Consider the following 19,972-nt stretch of genomic DNA (forward strand, 5'->3'; position numbering starts at 1 on the left):
CTAATGCACTCTCAATAGGTTTTGAAAATATATATATCAGGGAATACTCTTGGAAAACCCTATAGAACAGCGTTTATCGATACCTAATGTAATTAATGAAATAGTGCGGGACTCTCAATAATAGTGCATAGATAGGCATATCACTCCATAATATTTATAGTATTTATTATGATTGTTCAGCAGAAGTTTGATTTCTTCATTATACTCAATCGTTCCCCCATCATCTGCCTACCGCACTTGTACGATCTCAGCTAAGTGGTCATAAGTACCATTCAACGTATTTTAAACAACCTCATTTAAAATAGATGGACGATGATAAATGTGGTGGTTATCTGATTTAATGTGATTTTTTTCTTCTAGACAGAAGGGACTCAATTATTTCATTTAGGTTCATCCTTTTACTACTCAAACGGTCAATCATGCTACTTCGTCCCACAATGAGTTTTATTCATGAAAGTGACTTTGGTCCCATTATATTATCGTTTCATACAAAATTTATTCTCGTGGCAGTAATCACATAATCTCCGTAAGTCTCCAATAAATAGCCAATGGGTCAGAGAAAATTTATCAGAAGTTGTGCATCATTTGTTTGAACTATGGAATTTCTACAACGAGACAATCTCTTGGACCCACTCGAATCGCCGTTAATGTCGCTGATAAATTTTATCACGTTAACTTACTTATCTAAATATTTTTGTGTTTGCATTATCAAAACTAGTGATGATATAATTAAACTTGACATAGAAGTGCCAAGGATGGTGATCACTGTAGATGAAAAATTCAACGACACTTTCCAAAAGGGCGTAGACAATGGATGTCAATCGTTCATCGTACAAGGAGCTGCGCTGTGGCCATTCATGGATAATTTCATAGCAGTTCACGATGATTCCGATCAAAGATCACTGAGCAAAAAATTAGTTATTTTAATGGAATCACTTGATGCCAACACAATTAGACAACTATGTGATCATCTCACCATTCGAGGCAAGTATAAGGGCATGAACAATTTGACGATTTCTGAAGAACATACCTCGTATAGAACTTCCAGACATGCTGCTGATAGTCTCACGGAATAATAGCGACGACCTGGAACTCTACACGACGAAAATATTCAACAACGGATTCAGAGGTTCAATCAGCGTAGAGCTTCGTCCAGTTACGCCTCCGGATTATTTTCCAAATAAATCAATGAATTTGAACGGATTTCCGGTTCGATTCCGAACTGCCTGGTACCCTCCATTCAGCTACTACGAGGAAACTGTAAGTAGCCCCGAATTCAACACTCTTCAATTCAACGATGTTATTTCCGGAAAACAACCGACCGATTTTGCAGACCCTCGAAAAATCGAACGCCAGATATGACCCACAGTACAACGATACCGACGATACTCCTGTTCTGCTCGATGGAACAGAACCACGTTTACTGGTGGAGTTCTGTCGAAGGTACAACTGTAGTATAGTTGCCTATTTCGGTAAGTTTTGTGTTTTTTTCTTGGTAATGTTGATTACTTCCTGTATGCCGTTGCAGATGAGGTTGAAGCATGGGGAGAAGTCTTCGCGAATCATACCGGTAACGGTGCACTCGGTGCCGTTGCCACACGAAAAGCCGACTTTGCAGTGTCTGCTATTTACTATTGGTGAGTCAAATGCGAGCATTTCAATGGAAATTATTTGAGACTAGACGAACATATGTTTGTAGGATCGGCCCTTACCGCTATGCATCGTATACCGCTCCTATCAGCCGATCAGGAGTGACGGCTCTCGTTCCGAAACCGCAAGCACTCTCCCCTTGGCGAACACCTTTTCTATCGTTCACCAAGGAACTCTGGATTGCCGTTGGCATTGCTTTCATGTTCGGAGTGATGGCCGTTTGGATTGTGGAGAAAGGCCGTTCCCGTATAATTGACATCGGTGTGGAGCAGCCGAAGACCTTCAGTGATGCGGTTCTGACACTTATCGGATTCTACATGGAACAGAGTGCCTACATGCGCAATGATCTGATATCTTGTGTGTTTCTGTTCACATCGCTCCTGTTTGCTGGTTTCATGATTGGAAACATGTACGGAGCTGGGTTGGCGGGAATCATGACGATTCCACAATACGAACACCCGATCGACACCACGTACGATCTGGCAGACAGTGGAATGATGTGGGGTGGTACCTGCATGAACTGGATGTTTGCAATCTTGAATGCCCCGGAGGTAAGAATCTACATATAAGGGGTGTATTCGTAAATAATGGTACTCTCATAATAATTCACCAAAATTTTGCCTGTTGTCATAGGCGGCTCCAGACAATGGGAAAAAAGTTAGGAGGGACTCTCCTTACAAATTATATTTTATTCACGATATTTTGCTTCTCATTCCGGCTTGTTCTTGTTTATCGGGGGCTTTAACCTCGATCGGTTATTCGCCCTTTTTCTAGTTTAATGCCTTCTTCAATTTGTAACAAACTGATACCAAAGATATTAAGCGACATCCTGAATTGATATGTTCAAAAACTTCTATTCTGCAATCAGATGATCCTTGAATGATATCATTCACCAAGACACGATAGTATTCGCGATTTCAAGTTTCTTGACTATATCGATGGAAAGCTTCTGGGTATTCATAGTACGTGCTCACGAATGACTTTCCAACAACAAGACCGAAAAAGTATATATTCCTGTTGCTACTTATTAGAAATACAGAGTGTACTTTCAACTAGTTATACTCAACCAATCGAAGCGTTTAACCAACACGTTTAAAAATATACGTATACACGTTTCATAAAGGATTGTGCACTGTGTTGATATCGATTCCTTTCCTAGCCTCATCTGAAAACACTACTGAAGAACTACCGAGTCGTCGAATTAGAGTATTTAGCAAAACACCGCAACACTCGAGATATGGGTTTCGTTGGTGAGCGCACCGAGTTCGGTCACTTCGCCCCAATCGATTACGTGGATGAGGAATCCTCGAAGATGCTACGATTGCTGAAAGATGATCTGTTTTGGCAAAGTTGTACGGCGGCCGTCCCCAAAACGTGGCCTGTCAGAGAAGCTTTCGACAATCTGCTCCTGAACATCAAACAGTCAGGAATCCAGCATTACTGGGAAATTGAGGTTAGTAAATTGGGTTTAAAGTACTCTTATTATGGTTGATTGTCCTCTTTTCCAGGTGGTGAATGATTATATGAATTTGACCAATGAGCAGAACATACTGAATGGTCGACATGCGAATACGGATAGTGATGCAACGGTACTTACCTTGCTGCACTTCATGGGTGCCTTCATGATTCTTGGATTGGGATGCTTCGTCGCCGGAATTTTATTGTTATTTGAGAATGTTTACGTGAAATTATCTAAAAAGGAACCGTATCATAACCAAGCGGTGTCTGAGATGATGAATATAGAGATGAAAGGTGACAAGTGAAAAAGCATTTTTGATATGTAGTGTTATTTGCATCATACGTACAGCTATCAGATCAAAAAATTGCCACACATACTATTTGTTATAGACTCGAGGATTATTTATTGAACCATTATTTATTAATCGCGAAAGATTCATTCATTCACGTAGGGATAACGAATAAAATAATTAATATAGTGGAAATTATTAGATATGATCCTCTCCAACTGGCATCCTCTCCTCTTCTTCACCATTTATTACAACCTTGGAAATGCCGCTCTCCTCAGCTATACTACCTGCTTTAATCAATTTAAACTTTTGATATGTTACAACAAAATTCCAAAAAACAGACATCCAGGTTCGAACATACAAGTTTAAAATGCTTGTTTTGTCATTTAAATCAATATCCGCTAGAACACTACGGATACCATACTGGTATATCTGAATATAATCATGACGGTCACTTGGACATCAATTATATGATCCACTGTCAATTTAGAAAAACTCACGCACTAAACGCAATAACGACGAAATCACCTCCGGTGGTAATGTCAGAGTTGCCATTGGATGCGCCGTAAATTTTTAACTCAACTTTTACGCTTGAAATGAACGCCTGTACTCTGCGCCTAAATTGATGTTGCTGATGTTGCACGACCCAGAGGGAACTTAGCCTTAATCCCACTACTCTATCATCGATTTTACTTAATATTCGTTATGGAATATTGTTTTTTTGGGGCCATTTATAAGACATGTCTGGCAGAAAAGAAAAAAATGGACTAAAATACACTTCCCCTCCAAGCATATTGCAAATTCATTTTCAGTTTTTATCTCGATAATTTATTTTAGGTACGTCCCGCACTTTATCAACTGTCAATGCACGACATCATTTAAGTACGGCCTCTTGGTGATATATTTAGAAGAGACCAACCAATAAAAAATAGGATTAACTGGATTTTAGTGCACTTTTAGCACTTTGTGTCACATCTTTAGATTATAGAAGCAACCTCCCTTTCCCTTTCCCTTCCCTAACCAACCAGTGCTTTCTCAGTCAGATAGCATTACTTTTGGGTTTATTGCCAAGAATCGCTATAAACTATCTCACAACTTTTTGAGAACAAATTGAAAGTAAAACTGCTCTAACATAACTCAGTCCCCTCGCCCAGCAAAATCTCCAACTAACCCCCGCGTTTCTGTAAGTGCAAATGCGGTCGAGTCCGTCCGCGCTTTAGAAATAACTATAGGAGCATGTTGTCAGATACCCTAGCGATAAAAAACTTATAACACATAGTCCAAATGTGAAACATGTGTGCCAAAAGGCTCATTACCCTACGTACTTACAAACGACTGAAAACATGGATTGTCGCATCGTACACACAAGCATACAAATATATTAATTTTGAAAAGTTAGAGTTTAATGTTTCGTGTTCCACTCGTCAGTAACTAACACCAACTTGCCATCCCAAGTAGCACGCTTTGTTACTGTATAGTATTTGTAACTTTCTTGGTAACAACTATGTTATGGAAAAAGCGCACTTTGTTTGTATGTTGTGCAACATGTTCCTAATTGCAGCAAAATAATGAAAACAATAGCTGTGCCATTTGTCGAGCACTGGGAAGTTGGACAGTTCTGTTTTAGGGTGGAATGGCAAACAAAAAGGCATTTGCAACTTGTTAGACTGTTTGTGCAAGTTAACAAAGTTTCTGATTAGTTTCACAACTGTTATTGATGTTTGCATACTTAACACTATTGGCCAGCTCTATAGTTACATAGTTGCACAATCAGTTTAAAAACCCGTGGAAATTCTTTTCAAATATATCCAGCAATAAAAAAGATGGGTGGGTAATGTCTGCGACATAACCGGAGAGATGTAGAATACATAAGGAACACGTTCTTCAAATATGTTGATATTCATTGGAATTTTCGGACAAAAGGTGATTTGGGCGAGGAATATTTCAAATTATTCTTTACAAAAATGATGGTGGTCCTGACAAGGACCGTTTTTGTTGGCGTTGTTGGCCTTGGTGGGGAGATGCGCTGGCTTCGATTTTCGTTGGATGCTTCTGACTTCTTACTATTTCCGGGCTTAGCTGTTGTCCAGGAGGTGATTCTGACATGATTGGTGTAGGTGTAGGTCGTCAACCGGTTATAATTTTTCAAGCGTTGTTTACATTTGAAATTAAACCACTGGATCAATTAAAAAAAGTATTGGTCTGTGATATGAAAAGTACGAAATATATCTTCGGGTTTCTGCATTGACGTTTTTGACAAATACAAGATCAATGCATGTGCCTGCAAGTGTAGTTGCTTGTGATGGATCAGAGATCAAACGAAGCTTGAAACATTCATTCATAAAATAAACAAATTTCAAATTCTCTTGTTTTGAAACATCTATGTTGAAGTCGCCTGAAACGACCATTGGAACATTCTGATTTCTAGACTAAATATTCTACATTAAAAGATGGGTGGGTAATGTCTGCGACATAACTGGAGTGTCGTAACTACACTTGTGACGTTAATCCAAATCTAATGATATGCAACGAAATTACGTTTGCATGTGAAATTTTCAAATGATTCGTTATAATTATGGTTAAAAATTCTAATTGGGAATTCTTTTCCATCACCAACTATTTTTCTTTTTTTCGAATCTACAGCATTCTTTGAAAATATTGTTGAAATGTTATTGATGAAAAACTGAAAATGCGTTTGGCAACACTGCTCACTAAATGGATGGTGGGAAGGTGATTATGCTAGTATTAGTAGCAGGAAAGAATGAAAAGGAACATAGCCCGAAAACGAGCAAGCGAGAGAGCGATAGTAATTCGTATTCGCTCTACTAAACTAAAAAAAGATGGGTGGGTAATGTCTGTGACATAACCGGAGCATCGTGACTTCACTTCGAGACGTTAATTTAAATCTAATGATTTATGCAGTTAATCAAAGGAGGCTGCCAAAAAGTTCGAATAAAAGCACGCGACTAGTGTACTTTGCACGTTCTATATTTTATCAACACTAGAGAGAATCGAAAAAATAATTCAAAGTGTAATAGCAACATGCAATTGTGGCAACACTGGCCATGGGATGGTGGGGAACACGCACATTCGTTTAATTTATGATGTATTAGCAGCAGAAAGGAATGGAAAAGCAGTGCGCGAAAACGAGCGAGGATAATTTAAATTCTCTTTCTATCCACATATCGTATTTCTAACCTACTTGCTGAAAATTGTTAAACACCTCAAATGGATATTTCAGTTTAACTCTTATTAGAACACAATTAATTGGTCCTGAAAAGAACCGTTTATTGTTTTATTGCGGGAGCATAATTCAGACGCACTCCCCGCGACACGGTGAGCCAGTTTAATATATTTGGCCTGAAAGTTATGCGTTTGGTGCAGTATTTTGCATTCTCGAACAAACCAGGCGCACTATTTTGCATTCTCGAACCAGTAGGCATCGTTGGCTTCTCGGGGCATCATTACGACTGAGGTTTGTAAGCGTAGCTCGACTTTGCAGTCCTGTACAATCTCACGAACCAGACGCTGGAACGATAGCCTACAGATTAGTTGCCCTTTAGTTGGGGCGAAATTCTTGCAGGGCGACAGTTCCGATGAGTCACCAGTAGCTGGGGCACTGTTTCCGTCCATCGCCATTGCCAACTGCTTTCCTTCGGTGGACTGGCTGCTTGCTAGTGCTTGAACGAATACGAATGATGAGAAAAACCGACTGACCAATATTCATATATAAACACACGAGAAAGCACTACTATCGCTCTCTCGCTCGTTTTCGTTCCATTCCTGCGCCTTTCCTTTCCGTTCGGCTACCAATACTAGCATAACCAAAACGAATATTCTGTCTTTCCATCGCCTTCAATGTAGTGGCCAGTGCTAGCAAACTTGCATGTTCAGTTTTTCAATAACAACATTCAAACAATATTTTCAAAGAATGTTACAGATTTGAAAAGAAGGAAGGAAAATATTTTCACAAATTTAAATTCTTTTGTGTTATTTGTTAGCGCTGATAAAGGCTATTTAGTTTGCTACTAGCAAGGAGCTGCACAAACAAATCGATTTATGCAGTTAATCAACGGAGGCTGCCAAAAAGTTCGAATAAAAGCATGCGACTAGTGTACTTTGCACGTTCTATATTTTATCAATACTAGAGAGGATCGATAAAATAATTCAAAGTGTAATAGCAACATGCAATTGTGGCAACACTGGCCATGAGATGGTGGGGGAACATGCACATTCGTTTAAGTTATGATGGTATTAGCAGCAGAAAGGAATGGAAAAGCAGTGCACGAAAACGAGCGAGAGAGGATAATTTAAATTCTCTTTCTTTCGTTCCACACATCGTATTTCTTATATAGACGCTGGAACGATAGCCTACAGATTAGTTGCCCTTTAGTTGGGGCGAAATTCTTGCAGGGCGACAGTTCCGATGAGTCACCAGTAGCTGGGGCACTTTTTCGGACCGTCGTCATTGCCAACTGCTTTACTTCGGTGGACTGGCTGCTTGCTAGTACTTGAACGAATACGAATGAGAAAAACCGACCGACAGATATTTATATAATCGCGCTAATATGCACTACTATCGCTTTCTCGCTCGTTCTCGTGCCGTGCGTGAGCCTTTCCTTTCCGTCCGGCTTCTAATGGCCTAACCAAAGGAGTATGCCGTCTTTCCCCCACTAACTGCTCTCGTCAAGCAACCAAATACGAATAATCATAAAACAAACATGTAGTGGACCTATATATAAACTTTTCATTATTTTATTGTTCGGTTGGTCCACCATTTTGACGACTCTGTGCGGGATGGGCTGAAAATTTTCACTTTTCCGAGTCGTTTTCGAAAGATTTTTCAAAACACAATTTTTTGTTATTAGTGCATGTTATACATACTTAAAATTTTAATACAGCATAGAGGAACATATTTTCAACAAATTGGCCTAAAAATCAAATCATTCTGTTAAGTATGATAAAAGTTATTAACGTTCAAAATCTGACGCGGTGCCGCAGCCGATATTTTGAAACGGGACCCCTATATTGAAAGCTTAAATGTATTCTACATTAAAATATTGTGTAGCAGTTGTGCAACATTTAAAACTTTCAACAAGTTGCAATTGCTACTTGGGATTAGTTAGACGATGTAGCAAAACTAACACCAAATTGGCGTCAGTTAGACACTAAATCCAAACAGTTCACACAACATGTGAACGCCTAATGCAACTAATTGGGGTACCGAGTGATGTCTCGGTTTGCCAAGCACTTCCTCTGGGTCGTCGCTGACGAGTATAGCGAGTCATGGCATGAGAGCCAAACGCTTGCTAGTATGCAATTTGTCTTTCCAAAGGAAAAAAAATTGATTAAACAAATTTGCGCATAAGGACACAAGACTTAACTTTGAAAAATTGGAATTTAATGTTTCGTGTTCCACTCGTCAGTAACTAACACCAACTTGCAATTAGTTACACGATGTATCAAATCTAACTCCAAATTACCGTCAGTTAGACACTAAATCCAAACAGTTCACACAACATGTGTGAACGCCTAATACATCGTCGATACATCGTCGTCTAACTAATAGCAAGTATGTGTTAGTTACTGAAGAGTTGAACACGAAACATTAAATTCCAACTTTTCTAAGTTAGGGCTTGTGTCCCTATGCGCAAATTTGGTTAATCCATTTTTTTTTCCTTTGAAAGGAAATTGCAAATAATTGTCTTTATCAAAGGCAAACTCTCAAGCATCACACTGCAGTATACAACTCAATCCAAAACCACCAGCTTTGCAAAGCATTCTGTGACATCGTGCTGGCACCCGGAAAATTCGTACGCAAAAGTTCAAAAACTGATTCCTATTGACGGCACTGCCTGAAATAGCTTCCTCGTTGATGCGAATTTTCACTTTTTCGTGAACTTTTCAATTCTACTGATTTTTAAAAGACTACTTTTTTGCCCAGATACAGTAATACCTCGCTCTAAATCAACCTCCATATAAAGTAATCTTGCGGATTTTTTACCTCGATATAACGTAACTTTATTTTGAAGAAAAATGTCAACTCATAATCGATTGTAATAGTTATAATTGCATTTTAAATTATTTTGGACATAGTTTTATTTATCTTTTCTATGCACCAAAAAATACCAAAGCTTAATCGGTTACATAATTATAATTATGTTACAATTTAATAAAACCAAAATCTAGAAATGACAAAATGCATGTGTCACATTTTCACAACGGGCGACCAAAGTTCGTTCGTTTTTGGCTGTCGCTCAGTTCATGAAAATTACAGCAGTAAATCTGTTGAACTTAGACAAGATTTGTATTGAATGACCTATGTACAATCACGCCACTACGGTCAATGTATCAAATTTAATTACTAATAATTAAGTGAGACGCTTCTGAGTCGTTATGGTGTATAAATGATTAAAATCCATCTAGCAGTAGCGGAGTTACAAGTGCCCAAACCTTACACAGTTTCGTTATATACGCGATATTTTACATTTTAGTATGACACCTAGCCCCAGATATTCGAGTGAGACATTTGCAATGTCATAATGAGTTATTCCTCAAGAACAATAGGTTTTTCAAAAGGCTCATAAAATTTCCTGTGACTTTCCTAGTGACATCAAGACAATATTGTAATCCATTTAAAAACTACATGAAAACAGGAAAAATCTGATTCAACTATAAAGTAGGGGAACCCGAAGCTATTAAGACAGTGGGGGTAATTCGCCTCACCCCCCGGGTTTCTCTGCAAATCGTAAGATTTTCTAAATGTTGTACATATTCGTGGAACCGCTATTTTAAAAATTTAATTTTCACAGTTGAATCTAATTCTTTAGTTTTTTTAGAAAGGAAAACAGGAATCAGGAATCAGTAGCGACTGGCTCAAATGGCACGTTCCCCACGTTGAGAAGGATTGGGGAAGTGGTAAGGTTATGGGTAAGGATAATAACGACACATAACAATTAAAACAGCATTCTGCGTCCGCGGATGGATGATGAACGATCTGCAGGTGCTACAATAGCAGAAACAAAACTTCCAATCCCCTGATGGATTCAGATTTTTTTAAACAGTGAGGGGATGCGAAGATATACTGTCTTTCAAATATTACTTGATATATAGCTCTTCACCACACTGGGTTAGGAACAATAGCATATCCTTAAGTTTCAGCTCTCTGTACATAGGTTCATCTATGTATGGAGAACCAAAAATACGCAATTGCATTACTACAAGGCAGTTGCATATCAAATGATATGATGTTCCGTAATCGGATTCACAAAGAATCACACGAATAATAATAAGCACGCTAAATAGTAGCCATGTGACAACTGAGTTTGCAATGTCCAATCAGTGCCCTGACTAGAATACTGCAATTGTGCTTGGAAAAATGCAGTAAATTCTTTGACATTTTCAGACTCACACCCTTGAGTCGAACAAGTTCGACATTACACCGAGGTGTTCCTCTAGGAGCACGCATAACTCGAAGCGGGCATGCCTCTTGGTGTGCTGCTACTATGAGTGAGTTTATTTTATCCACGACTTCATCCAAGTCACGTTGATATTCAATCGTTGGAAGATACCCTTGAAACCTAGTCGCCAAGCCCACATCGTACAGGTCCCAGTTCATAGAATTGGTATTACGATATATGATGATATCTAGCGAGACGATAAAACTATCAAAAACGATGTACTTATGATCAGATAAAAACGGTTCGAGCTCATTCGATAGGAGCCAGTTTGCCAACTCATGCGTAAGACTGTTAGAGCAGAGAGTTACATCTAACACCTCTTCTCTGCCAGCTTATGCAAATGTTGGGCGATTTCCTACATTAAGTGTGTGCAGATTTGTACTGCTTAAATATTCCATCAATTCGGTGCCTCTCAAAATGATATCTGAGCTGCCCAAAATTTTGTTGTGGGCATTTGCATCACTGCTGATTATGAGGGAAACCCAGTTATATTGACTGTGACAGCACAAATATTGCGAGTTGTGAGGACCGATATAACACATGCGGCAATAGCACTATTCGCAAGTATACATTCACGAGGCATTTCACGTGGATTTGTCATGCCATTTATGTTGAAAGCTACGAAGACGAGGTTAAGTGACTTTCCACATAGAAGTTTCCGTTACGGAAATACGGTTCCTGGACCAAAGCTATAGAAGGTTTCCCTTCCTGCACAAGGTGGGATAGATTAATAGTTGCTGTACGTTTATGCAGAAGATTAATTTCACAGCACTACAGCATTTGTTGTACAGAAGTTAGAGGATACCAAACACGTTGGTTTATAATCGTTTATGGCGAACCCCGAAAAAAATAACAAGTAAGTGTTTTAGAAATCTTAAGGCTGATATTTTTGATAATGATTTTCAAGACGCTCTCCACTTTTGTGCGAAATGAACGTACGGGACTATTCGGACCCCATATTCCATCATCCACCGTTCAGCGCCTTTCGGTTACGCACACGATTGCACACGTCCAGCAAAGAAAATACGTGATTCGCCAATCGACAGCTGAGCCTAACCAGATTAAGTTTTTGCAACTCAATTTATTTTTTTGCTTCTTAAGGTGTTTCTGCAATAAATATATCATAGGTAAACATAATTTCATTGTAAAACATATTGGTGATCTGAATTGCCTCGTAAGGAGGTCCGAATTACCCCTACATTGTAAAAGGATTGAAAACCGTAGCGTTTTGCAAATTGTCGCCTAGCTCTGCCCTGGAGTGGTGCAAATGAGCTTTTATGGCACCAAAATGTAGCTGAGGTTTGAAATTAACAATTACGACATTTGACCGATAAATTCTTTCACATCTATCCACCTGAAAGGGCGATTGGCTTGGGTAGGTCCGAATAGCCCCAGGTTCCCCTAATCATCATTAGTCCCTTTGGGTCATTCGTTTACAAAAGAATTGAAACATCGATCTTTTAGAATATTAGGAACAATTTCAGATTTGATCTATTTCGACGTATTATCAAAGCTATACTAATTATATAAAGCGGAACTGTTCTTGATCATTCGCAATGCTGCTCGATTTTATTTGTTTATTAAATTGCCTGCCGTTAGTTGGCAACTGAAGCTCTAACAAACTACATACGCTACGCTTCGCAACGATAGAACAAAAATACGTATTTTCGAGAATCACTCAGCAGTGTGTTCGCTGGTTCAACACGTCTTGACTGGCCACGAAGCGCGCGCCACGAATTCGGCGGCATGACTTGCGCTCGAGAATATTCAATTTCTTACGACTCAACAAAGACTGCAGATTTCAAAAAACTGGACTATGGTAACTAGGTAAAAAAATTGTAAAAAATAAAGTCTTAAAGCTTACCAACAACGAGCAAAACACAAAAAAAAGACATTAATCGGATCAATAAAACAGGAGATGGTGCATTGTAATTAAGAATAGTTTTGGAAGAATTCACTGAATCATCAAAAATTAAAAAGTCGATATTTCGGAAAATATTTTTTTTAAACAAAAAATTTCAGACGATTTAGAAGTGTCATGTTTTGAAAGTGCGCGATTTTTAAAAGAATCCCGAAATCTACATCGATTTTTTTAGTTGTGATCATTTTGATTTCAAATGGCGTTTAGAATCACTATTCAATAGGAAAATTGCATTTTTAACTGCAAATAGTTTAAATTACAGAAGTATGTTGAAAGCTGTTGTTAAGAATCATTTTTATATTGATACGCTAAGAAAAGTTTTTTATATCTTTAAAATAATATACATTTGCTTAGTAAATAGTTCAAGATGGAGCAACGCGAATAAGATGAAATATTTTTGTAAAATTTATTTATATTTGAAATAACACTTAGAGTCATATTCTGTAATAATATTACAGTTTGTCTGTCAAATAGAAAGAAAAAAAAAATAAATCTAGTTATCGTTATAAAAACTTTTTACTGATAAGATCTCCATCATGCAAACATATCTAAAATATTTCTTTTCTCTTAAGGTTAATAATAAAATAATAAATTTAAAAAATGGGTTATTTATCATTTAAATTGCTAGTATAAATTTTTGTTTTTATGAAAAATGACACAACATTTCGTTCAGCGTATATTTTTTTTTCTTACCGAAGTATTCATTCTCTGTAACTCTTTCTTAGATAGTTGTGCTGCATAAAATATAGTGAGGTAAATGTGCCGTAATTCATTTTAGCTGTATTCATCCCACCATTTGAATACATTAGTTAGAGCAGTGTCTGCTATATCGTCGGTGTTGTACTATCTTATGACAAACACAATGTTTCCAATAGCCTTTCGGAGTCCTGGATAGCAAACTCAGCTTTAACAATTGAGTCAGCTCAAAGCTGTAAGTAGTAAATTTTTTATTTCATTTTGGTTTAAATTTTATATTTTAGTATTCAAATTCACTTTCCTATCGACAACAACTCTATCGACAACAATTTCAATTTAAGATCTAAAAGTCAACATAGTTATTAATATTCAAAGCAATAATTTGAAATTGTTTTTTGTTTTATTACTCTTTTTTATACAGTAAAACTATCTGAGAACAAGTTACAAGGAATGAATACTTCTGCCCCAAAAAATATACACTGAAAAAAATACATACTAATTGACATACAAAACTGTAATTTTATTACAGAATATAATTCTAAGTATCATTCTAAATCAAAATTCATTTAACAAGTATCATCCAAAATGCGATAGTTTTCGAGATATTTGGAGTTTTGCTCCAACAAAAACAATTAGTTCATGTAATTACAGGTGTACCTCGATTTAAGATACTCACGATTTAACATACCCTCGTACATTAATACTTCGATTTAACATAATTTTTACCTCGAATTAACAAACATGTTAAATTTTTTAAATTTTTTTCATTATCAATGTTACTAAACTTTCTCATGTTTATTTTGGTACGCACAACAAAGTGAATAAACGAATTATTTTCGTGGTACAAGTTAATTTCTGATAATAATTTTATAAGTTTTTACGTGTAAGCTAAAAATAGATAACTGGAAAGATATGACTAATCGAAGAAATAGGGCGGTGACGAGACATTGACGCTCGGTGAGTCCCACTAATAGGTATTGGGGCTATAGTGGTGATTACGAAATAATTCATAATCATGATAATTTATCGATGGTGGAGTGGTGAACGCACCGAACTCGAGCTTTGCAGAAAAAATACTTCGTTGTGGATCGACACCTCCTGGAATTGTATAGAAATTTAATAGACGATAGCGATGAAAGACACAAATCATCCTTCAATGTACGACTCCTGGTAAGTTCACGGTGTTTATTTATCAGTATTGTTAAACAAACATTGCGAGCTTACTAGGAGCCGGTCGTGACTTAATGTAGATAGACGAAGGACACAGAAGCGATGTTAGTCCGACACAAAATGTGATTAGATTCTGTATATATTACTGCGTACTCAACAAATGGAGAAGACATAGGGGTTTAAAAAAATTGTACTGGCATTTGCGTGCGATTCAAGATGTTCAAAGACTCTGGGTACTAGGCCCCCAGGAGTTATATAATTTACCTTAATAAATCTTCATGTTTAGATAGAAATCTGGGTGATACTTCCAAAAAATGAAAAGAAGACTACCGTTTTTGCCGCCGGAGGGCTGTGGATCAATTTTTGGCTTTTTATTTCAGCAAAATGACATCTGTTTACAGCGAAATATTTTCCGAGTCTCAGCAGTCAAATGTCACTTTCACTAAGATTTCAGCAAAAAATATGTTGGCTGAGATCTCAGCTGCTGAGATTTCGGAAAAAGTGCACAAAAGCTAAGATTCGGGAGAAAAAATTAAATGTGTAACAGTTATTTAAAAACCTATCTATATTCTCGTTGTATGTAAGGGTGTGTGTTAAATTTATTTTTTAAATATTTCATTAAACTGTAACGATGTCTTATTGCCTTATTGATTCTGACGAATTGACGTAAATTCTTCGACTTCGAAACTGAGGTATTGTGTTCTTTGTGCACAAAATATTTTAATCTTACTTTTTCCTTAAAGCGAAATGTTGCGCTACCATTGTTCGATATCGCTATGTTTTCAGCAGTGCGAGAATTCATTCGTGACTAGTCGTTTGCTCGTGAACTCAAATAGTGTTTTCCTTTTTAATCAAACTGATCTGTATATCTGTATCAAGGCAAGGTGAGACGAAATAGAAATACAAATTCCCTATCTTACTAAAACTAGGCATTCTTCACGCACAAAATGGTGCAATCCAAATTTGTTGATGTTAGAAAGGAACTGATGAAAATATTTTTCAACAAATACTGTACTGCACATAACACAATTAATTCCTATAAATTACCCTGAATTCTAAGAAAATTTTAAATAATAACGACAAACTTTTGAAAACGAATATCTGTTAGAATTGGTATATGTAATATTTTTTTATGTTTGGAAGAGAAAGCGATGAATAAAGTAATAATTCTGTTCGAAAACATATATTTCTTTAATGTTTCGATTTAACATAAAATTCGATTTAACCTACATGTTTTGAACGGAAAATGTATGTTAAATCGAGGTATACCTGTGTGTCCTTTTTAAAAGTTATTCGCGCTACCCCATCATAAATTGACAAAAATCTAATGTTTATCGTTTAAAGACATAAAAGAAGCCTTTTCAGAGTATTTACATTATGGAGAAGCTTTTAATAAAAAAGTTTTCCTAGCAATTTGTGACAAATTTTTATAATTGTTACTATTTGTAGTCAAAAGTAGAATTTTATTTTTGAATATGACTCTAAATGCCATTTTAAATCAAAATGCTCATGACAAAAAATTTCAGAAATGTAGTAGTTGTCGACATATTTTAAATTTTGTTTTAACAACACCATAACTTTGCTTTATTACGAACTTTTCAGAAGTTATTCGCGTTTCTCCATCAACAACAATTAGTTTTTCGTAGGGCCCATAACATTTCCAATTACTTTCCCATTGATATCAAGGCCAAATTTGTAAACCATTTGAAAGCTACATGAAAACAACCAAAATATAATTATATAGTATAGTTATACTATATAGTTTTATCATCAGATCCTATGGTTGAATAATATTTTGATTGTTTTTTTTTTGGCTAAAACAGGCCAGGCTTAGACCATACTTGATCGATTATGCCTATATTTTGATTGTTTTTGTATAGCTTTCGAACGGTTTACAATATCGGCTAGATGTCAATGGGATAGTTACAGGAAATGTTTTGGGCCTTACGAAAAACCAATTGTTGTTGATGGAGAAACACGAATAACTTCTGAAAAGGTCGTATTAAAACAAAATAATTGTGTTGTTAAAACAAAATTTAAAATATCTCGAGAACTACAGCATTTCAGAATTTTTTTGATATATGCATTTTGATTTAAAATGGCATTTAGAATCATATTCAAAAATAACATTCTACTTTTGAATGCAAACAGTATGAATTATAAAAATTTGTTAAAAGTTGTTATTAGGAAAACTTTTTTATTAAAAGCTTCTCTATCATACAAATACTCTTAAAAAGCTTCTTTTATGTCTTTAAACGATAAACATCAGACTTTTGACAATTTATGATGGGGTAACGCGAATAACTTTTAAAATGGACATAATTACATGAATTATTTGATTTTGTTGGAGCAAAATTCCAAATATCCCGAAAACTATCGCATTTTGGAAGATATTTGTTAAAGGTATTTTGATTTGAAATGATACTTAAAATTATATTCTGTAATAAAATTACAGTTTTGTATGTCAATTAGTTTGAAATTTAAAAACATGTATAAAGTTATTGTTAGAAAAACTTTTTTGCTGATGATTTCTTTATCACGAAATCACATTCAAAATGTTTGTTTTCTCTTTAGGTTTTTATTGAAAAAATATAAAAAAACAGAAAAAATTGCAATTTGAATTTTTATCATAAATTTTTGTTTTTGTGAAAAATGACACATTTTTTTTCATTGTATATTTTTTGCAGAAGCGCAATCGAACAAAAAAAATGAAATTATTGCACGTAGAAACGTATACGCCCTTTTGAAAAATTGCTCTTGTATCAGAATATTGCAATCGCCGGAGAAAATCATGGAGATTAATAAACCGAACACAAATGTAAAGTTTTGCGGTCGGGCGATTTCTCATGGAATCCCTCATAAACCTTCTTGGCAAAGTCACTCCCAACTGAAACGGTTGGTACGGTTGTCCTCGTTTCTTCATCCTTCAAGATTCGAAATGATTCGTTAATCAAATTATTCATTAATTGAATAATTTGATTGCCGTTTAATTTTGAAACATCTTTAAACCCAACTCTGCACAGTAGGCCTGGCAGTTTTAATATTTGCGACATATGAACATATAGAATAGAATAGAAGTCGCACTCACACGTGTCGTAGGTGTGAATTGATGACAAAACTTGTGTGGCATGTTATTGCGAATTGTACCCCAAAATAGACTCACAGCAAAGTAATTTTGTCACACGAAAATATTCTCACATAGCATCTACCATAGTTTGGTTGTTGCGGTGGCTTACAAAACAACATTTAACGCCCTCTCGAGGATTGTGTATAAGATATTCGGTTTGTTTATTTGCTGTTTCCCGTGCTGTTTAACGTGAGAATATTTATTGTGCTGCTTTCAAAATGTGCCCGAAAGTCTATCTACAGACGAAAGGGGCAATATAAACGTCATAAAATTTTCCATGGAAAAAAATAATCAATTATTAACTTTTGGTCTCATTTGGTCTATAATAATCGGAGAGATGCATTTGGAAGGAAATGAGTCAGGGAATCTAGAAAAATAATTATTTGTGATTACAGTGTTGCCAAATATGTTATATTTCCAGTTTAAAACTTAAACTGCATTTTTTTCATAATTCGTGTTTCTTTTTGTTTTGAAAATGATTATGCCATTGCGTTTCTCAGGTCGTTTTACACATAAAATCATATTATATATCCCCAGACACAGTTATTTGAAGCAAAAAATTAAAAATTTCTCAGCACGTTTCTCACTATATTTCAATACCCAAGTAGAATGTCAAAATTCTGCAAAAACGCCACTTTGTAGAGATTTTTTAGACAAGTGATGGTATATCTAACTCAGTTTACCCCAAAATGGCGTTTGTCATAAGATAGTACAACAGCGACGATATCTATTCAACGCATTAGGTCAAATGGTAGAATGAATAAGAGTATATTGTGCTCAACTTTTGGTTTCGCTCAAATACAAGTATTTTTACCACGACATTGAGCATGTTGTTTGGTCCTGCACTGAATATCGTGAAGCCAGATCACAATTAGTAGATTCTTTACAAGTCTGAGGAAGACCAATCCATGTTCCTGTTAGAGACATCCTGGCGTATCGCGATCCTCTATACATGGAACTTATCTATCATTTTCTAAAAACAGCGTCTGTCAAAATTTAATTAAATTCATCTCCTCATACTCTCATCCAAGGCTAATCATTCACCACTTAAAGTGTCCTAGAATATTCAGTTTTTAAGTTTAGACAATAACAGAAAAAAGTAAATAAATACACCCGAAAATACTAGATCATTATGAAATACAACAATGTAAGGAAAAAAGCAAACAATAAAGTGATTTCAGTGTTAGTTTTAGACAAATTACTAGTATAGTTAAAATTAGTCTTAAGGATTTTTGTAACGTGCTGTGTAAAAAAAGAAACTGGCGTAAAAAGCTTTGCAAATGCCGTGTCAAAAAAACGTATGAAAAAAATACAAGTATTTTACATTTTTCAAACAGGATATTTTATGTTACTGCTTCTTAGGAACGAAGCTGATACCTATTTGAGCAAAAGCCAAACACTGTAAGCCGAATTACAATCGAAATAGTGTAACAACCTGACTAATGAGATGATTAAGGGCTTGTCTACCCTAATCGAACAAATATTGTTTGAACGTAAAAATTGTTTGAAAAATTGCACTTGTATCAAAAAGTTGTAATTGCCAGAGATAATCGCCGAGATTCATCAACCAAACACAACTACAAATTTTTGTTCGAATCGGCATTGGTCATATTTTGTGATCGGCTGGTTCCTCATGGAATCCTCCAACGGTATTTCGTTTTCCGACCATTGCGTATCGTTTATCGCTTATTTCTTGGCTAATTTTCAATGACACTTTCACTGGAATTTTCTGAAAGTACGCTAAATAAAATGGAAATTAGACAGAGAATGCACATAAATAGCAAGTATTTGAGCGGAAGTCACCTTCAGAGACAAAATTTCTTTTGTTAGGTTTGCAATTCATCTGTGGTAGGCGGATATTTTGAAACACACTATTTCGACAAACAGCAGAATTTTTACTCTCTGATTTGACCTAGCGATTCAATTAGGCAACAAATAAATATTTTATTTATATCAAATGTGGCAACCCATGGAATCCTAATGTTAATGAAACCACTAGGTGGATTAGGTCTTTCTTAATAATCAATAAAATTACGGTGGTAAATTTTGCGTGGAATGCCGTATATAAAACAGCAGCAGCGATCAAATAGCCCAATACCAAAGATTATGAATATGGATAAAAATCCTCTAAGAACGTTGCTCAATAAGTTTTGAATTCACTTATGAATTAAATACACCTTGACTAATCAAGACAATGTTT

At 36.0% G+C, this 19,972-nt stretch overlaps 2 protein-coding genes across 3 annotated transcripts in view; both read left to right on the top strand.

Annotated features, from left to right (window-relative positions):
* Positions 1-412: 412 nt before the first annotated feature.
* LOC131684627 (uncharacterized) lies at positions 413-3,662 on the top strand. Of its 2 annotated transcripts, XM_058967651.1 has the most exons (7): positions 413-526; positions 719-1,260; positions 1,334-1,472; positions 1,529-1,637; positions 1,700-2,201; positions 2,810-3,103; positions 3,159-3,662. In XM_058967651.1, exons 2-7 carry the CDS (start codon positions 1,051-1,053, stop codon positions 3,411-3,413), a joined length of 1,509 nt encoding a protein of 502 aa, XP_058823634.1. In that variant the 5' UTR covers positions 413-526; positions 719-1,050; the 3' UTR covers positions 3,414-3,662. The 2 variants fall into 2 exon arrangements, with proteins under 2 accessions (XP_058823634.1, XP_058823633.1); XM_058967650.1 differs by lacking the exon at positions 413-526 and having other exon boundaries at positions 547-1,260.
* Positions 3,663-7,156: 3,494 nt separating this feature from the next.
* Positions 7,157-19,972, top strand: part of LOC131680777 (uncharacterized) — a 74,096-nt gene continuing 61,280 nt past the window's right edge. The window contains exon 1 of the mRNA XM_058961487.1: positions 7,157-7,741. Within this exon, the coding sequence (XP_058817470.1) occupies positions 7,607-7,741 (135 nt within the window). The 5' untranslated portion in view covers positions 7,157-7,606. The remainder of the gene's footprint in view (positions 7,742-19,972) is intronic.

The sequence above is a fragment of the Topomyia yanbarensis genome, chromosome 2 (assembly GCF_030247195.1).
Source record: "Topomyia yanbarensis strain Yona2022 chromosome 2, ASM3024719v1, whole genome shotgun sequence".
Classification (NCBI taxonomy): Eukaryota; Metazoa; Arthropoda; class Insecta; order Diptera; family Culicidae; genus Topomyia; species Topomyia yanbarensis.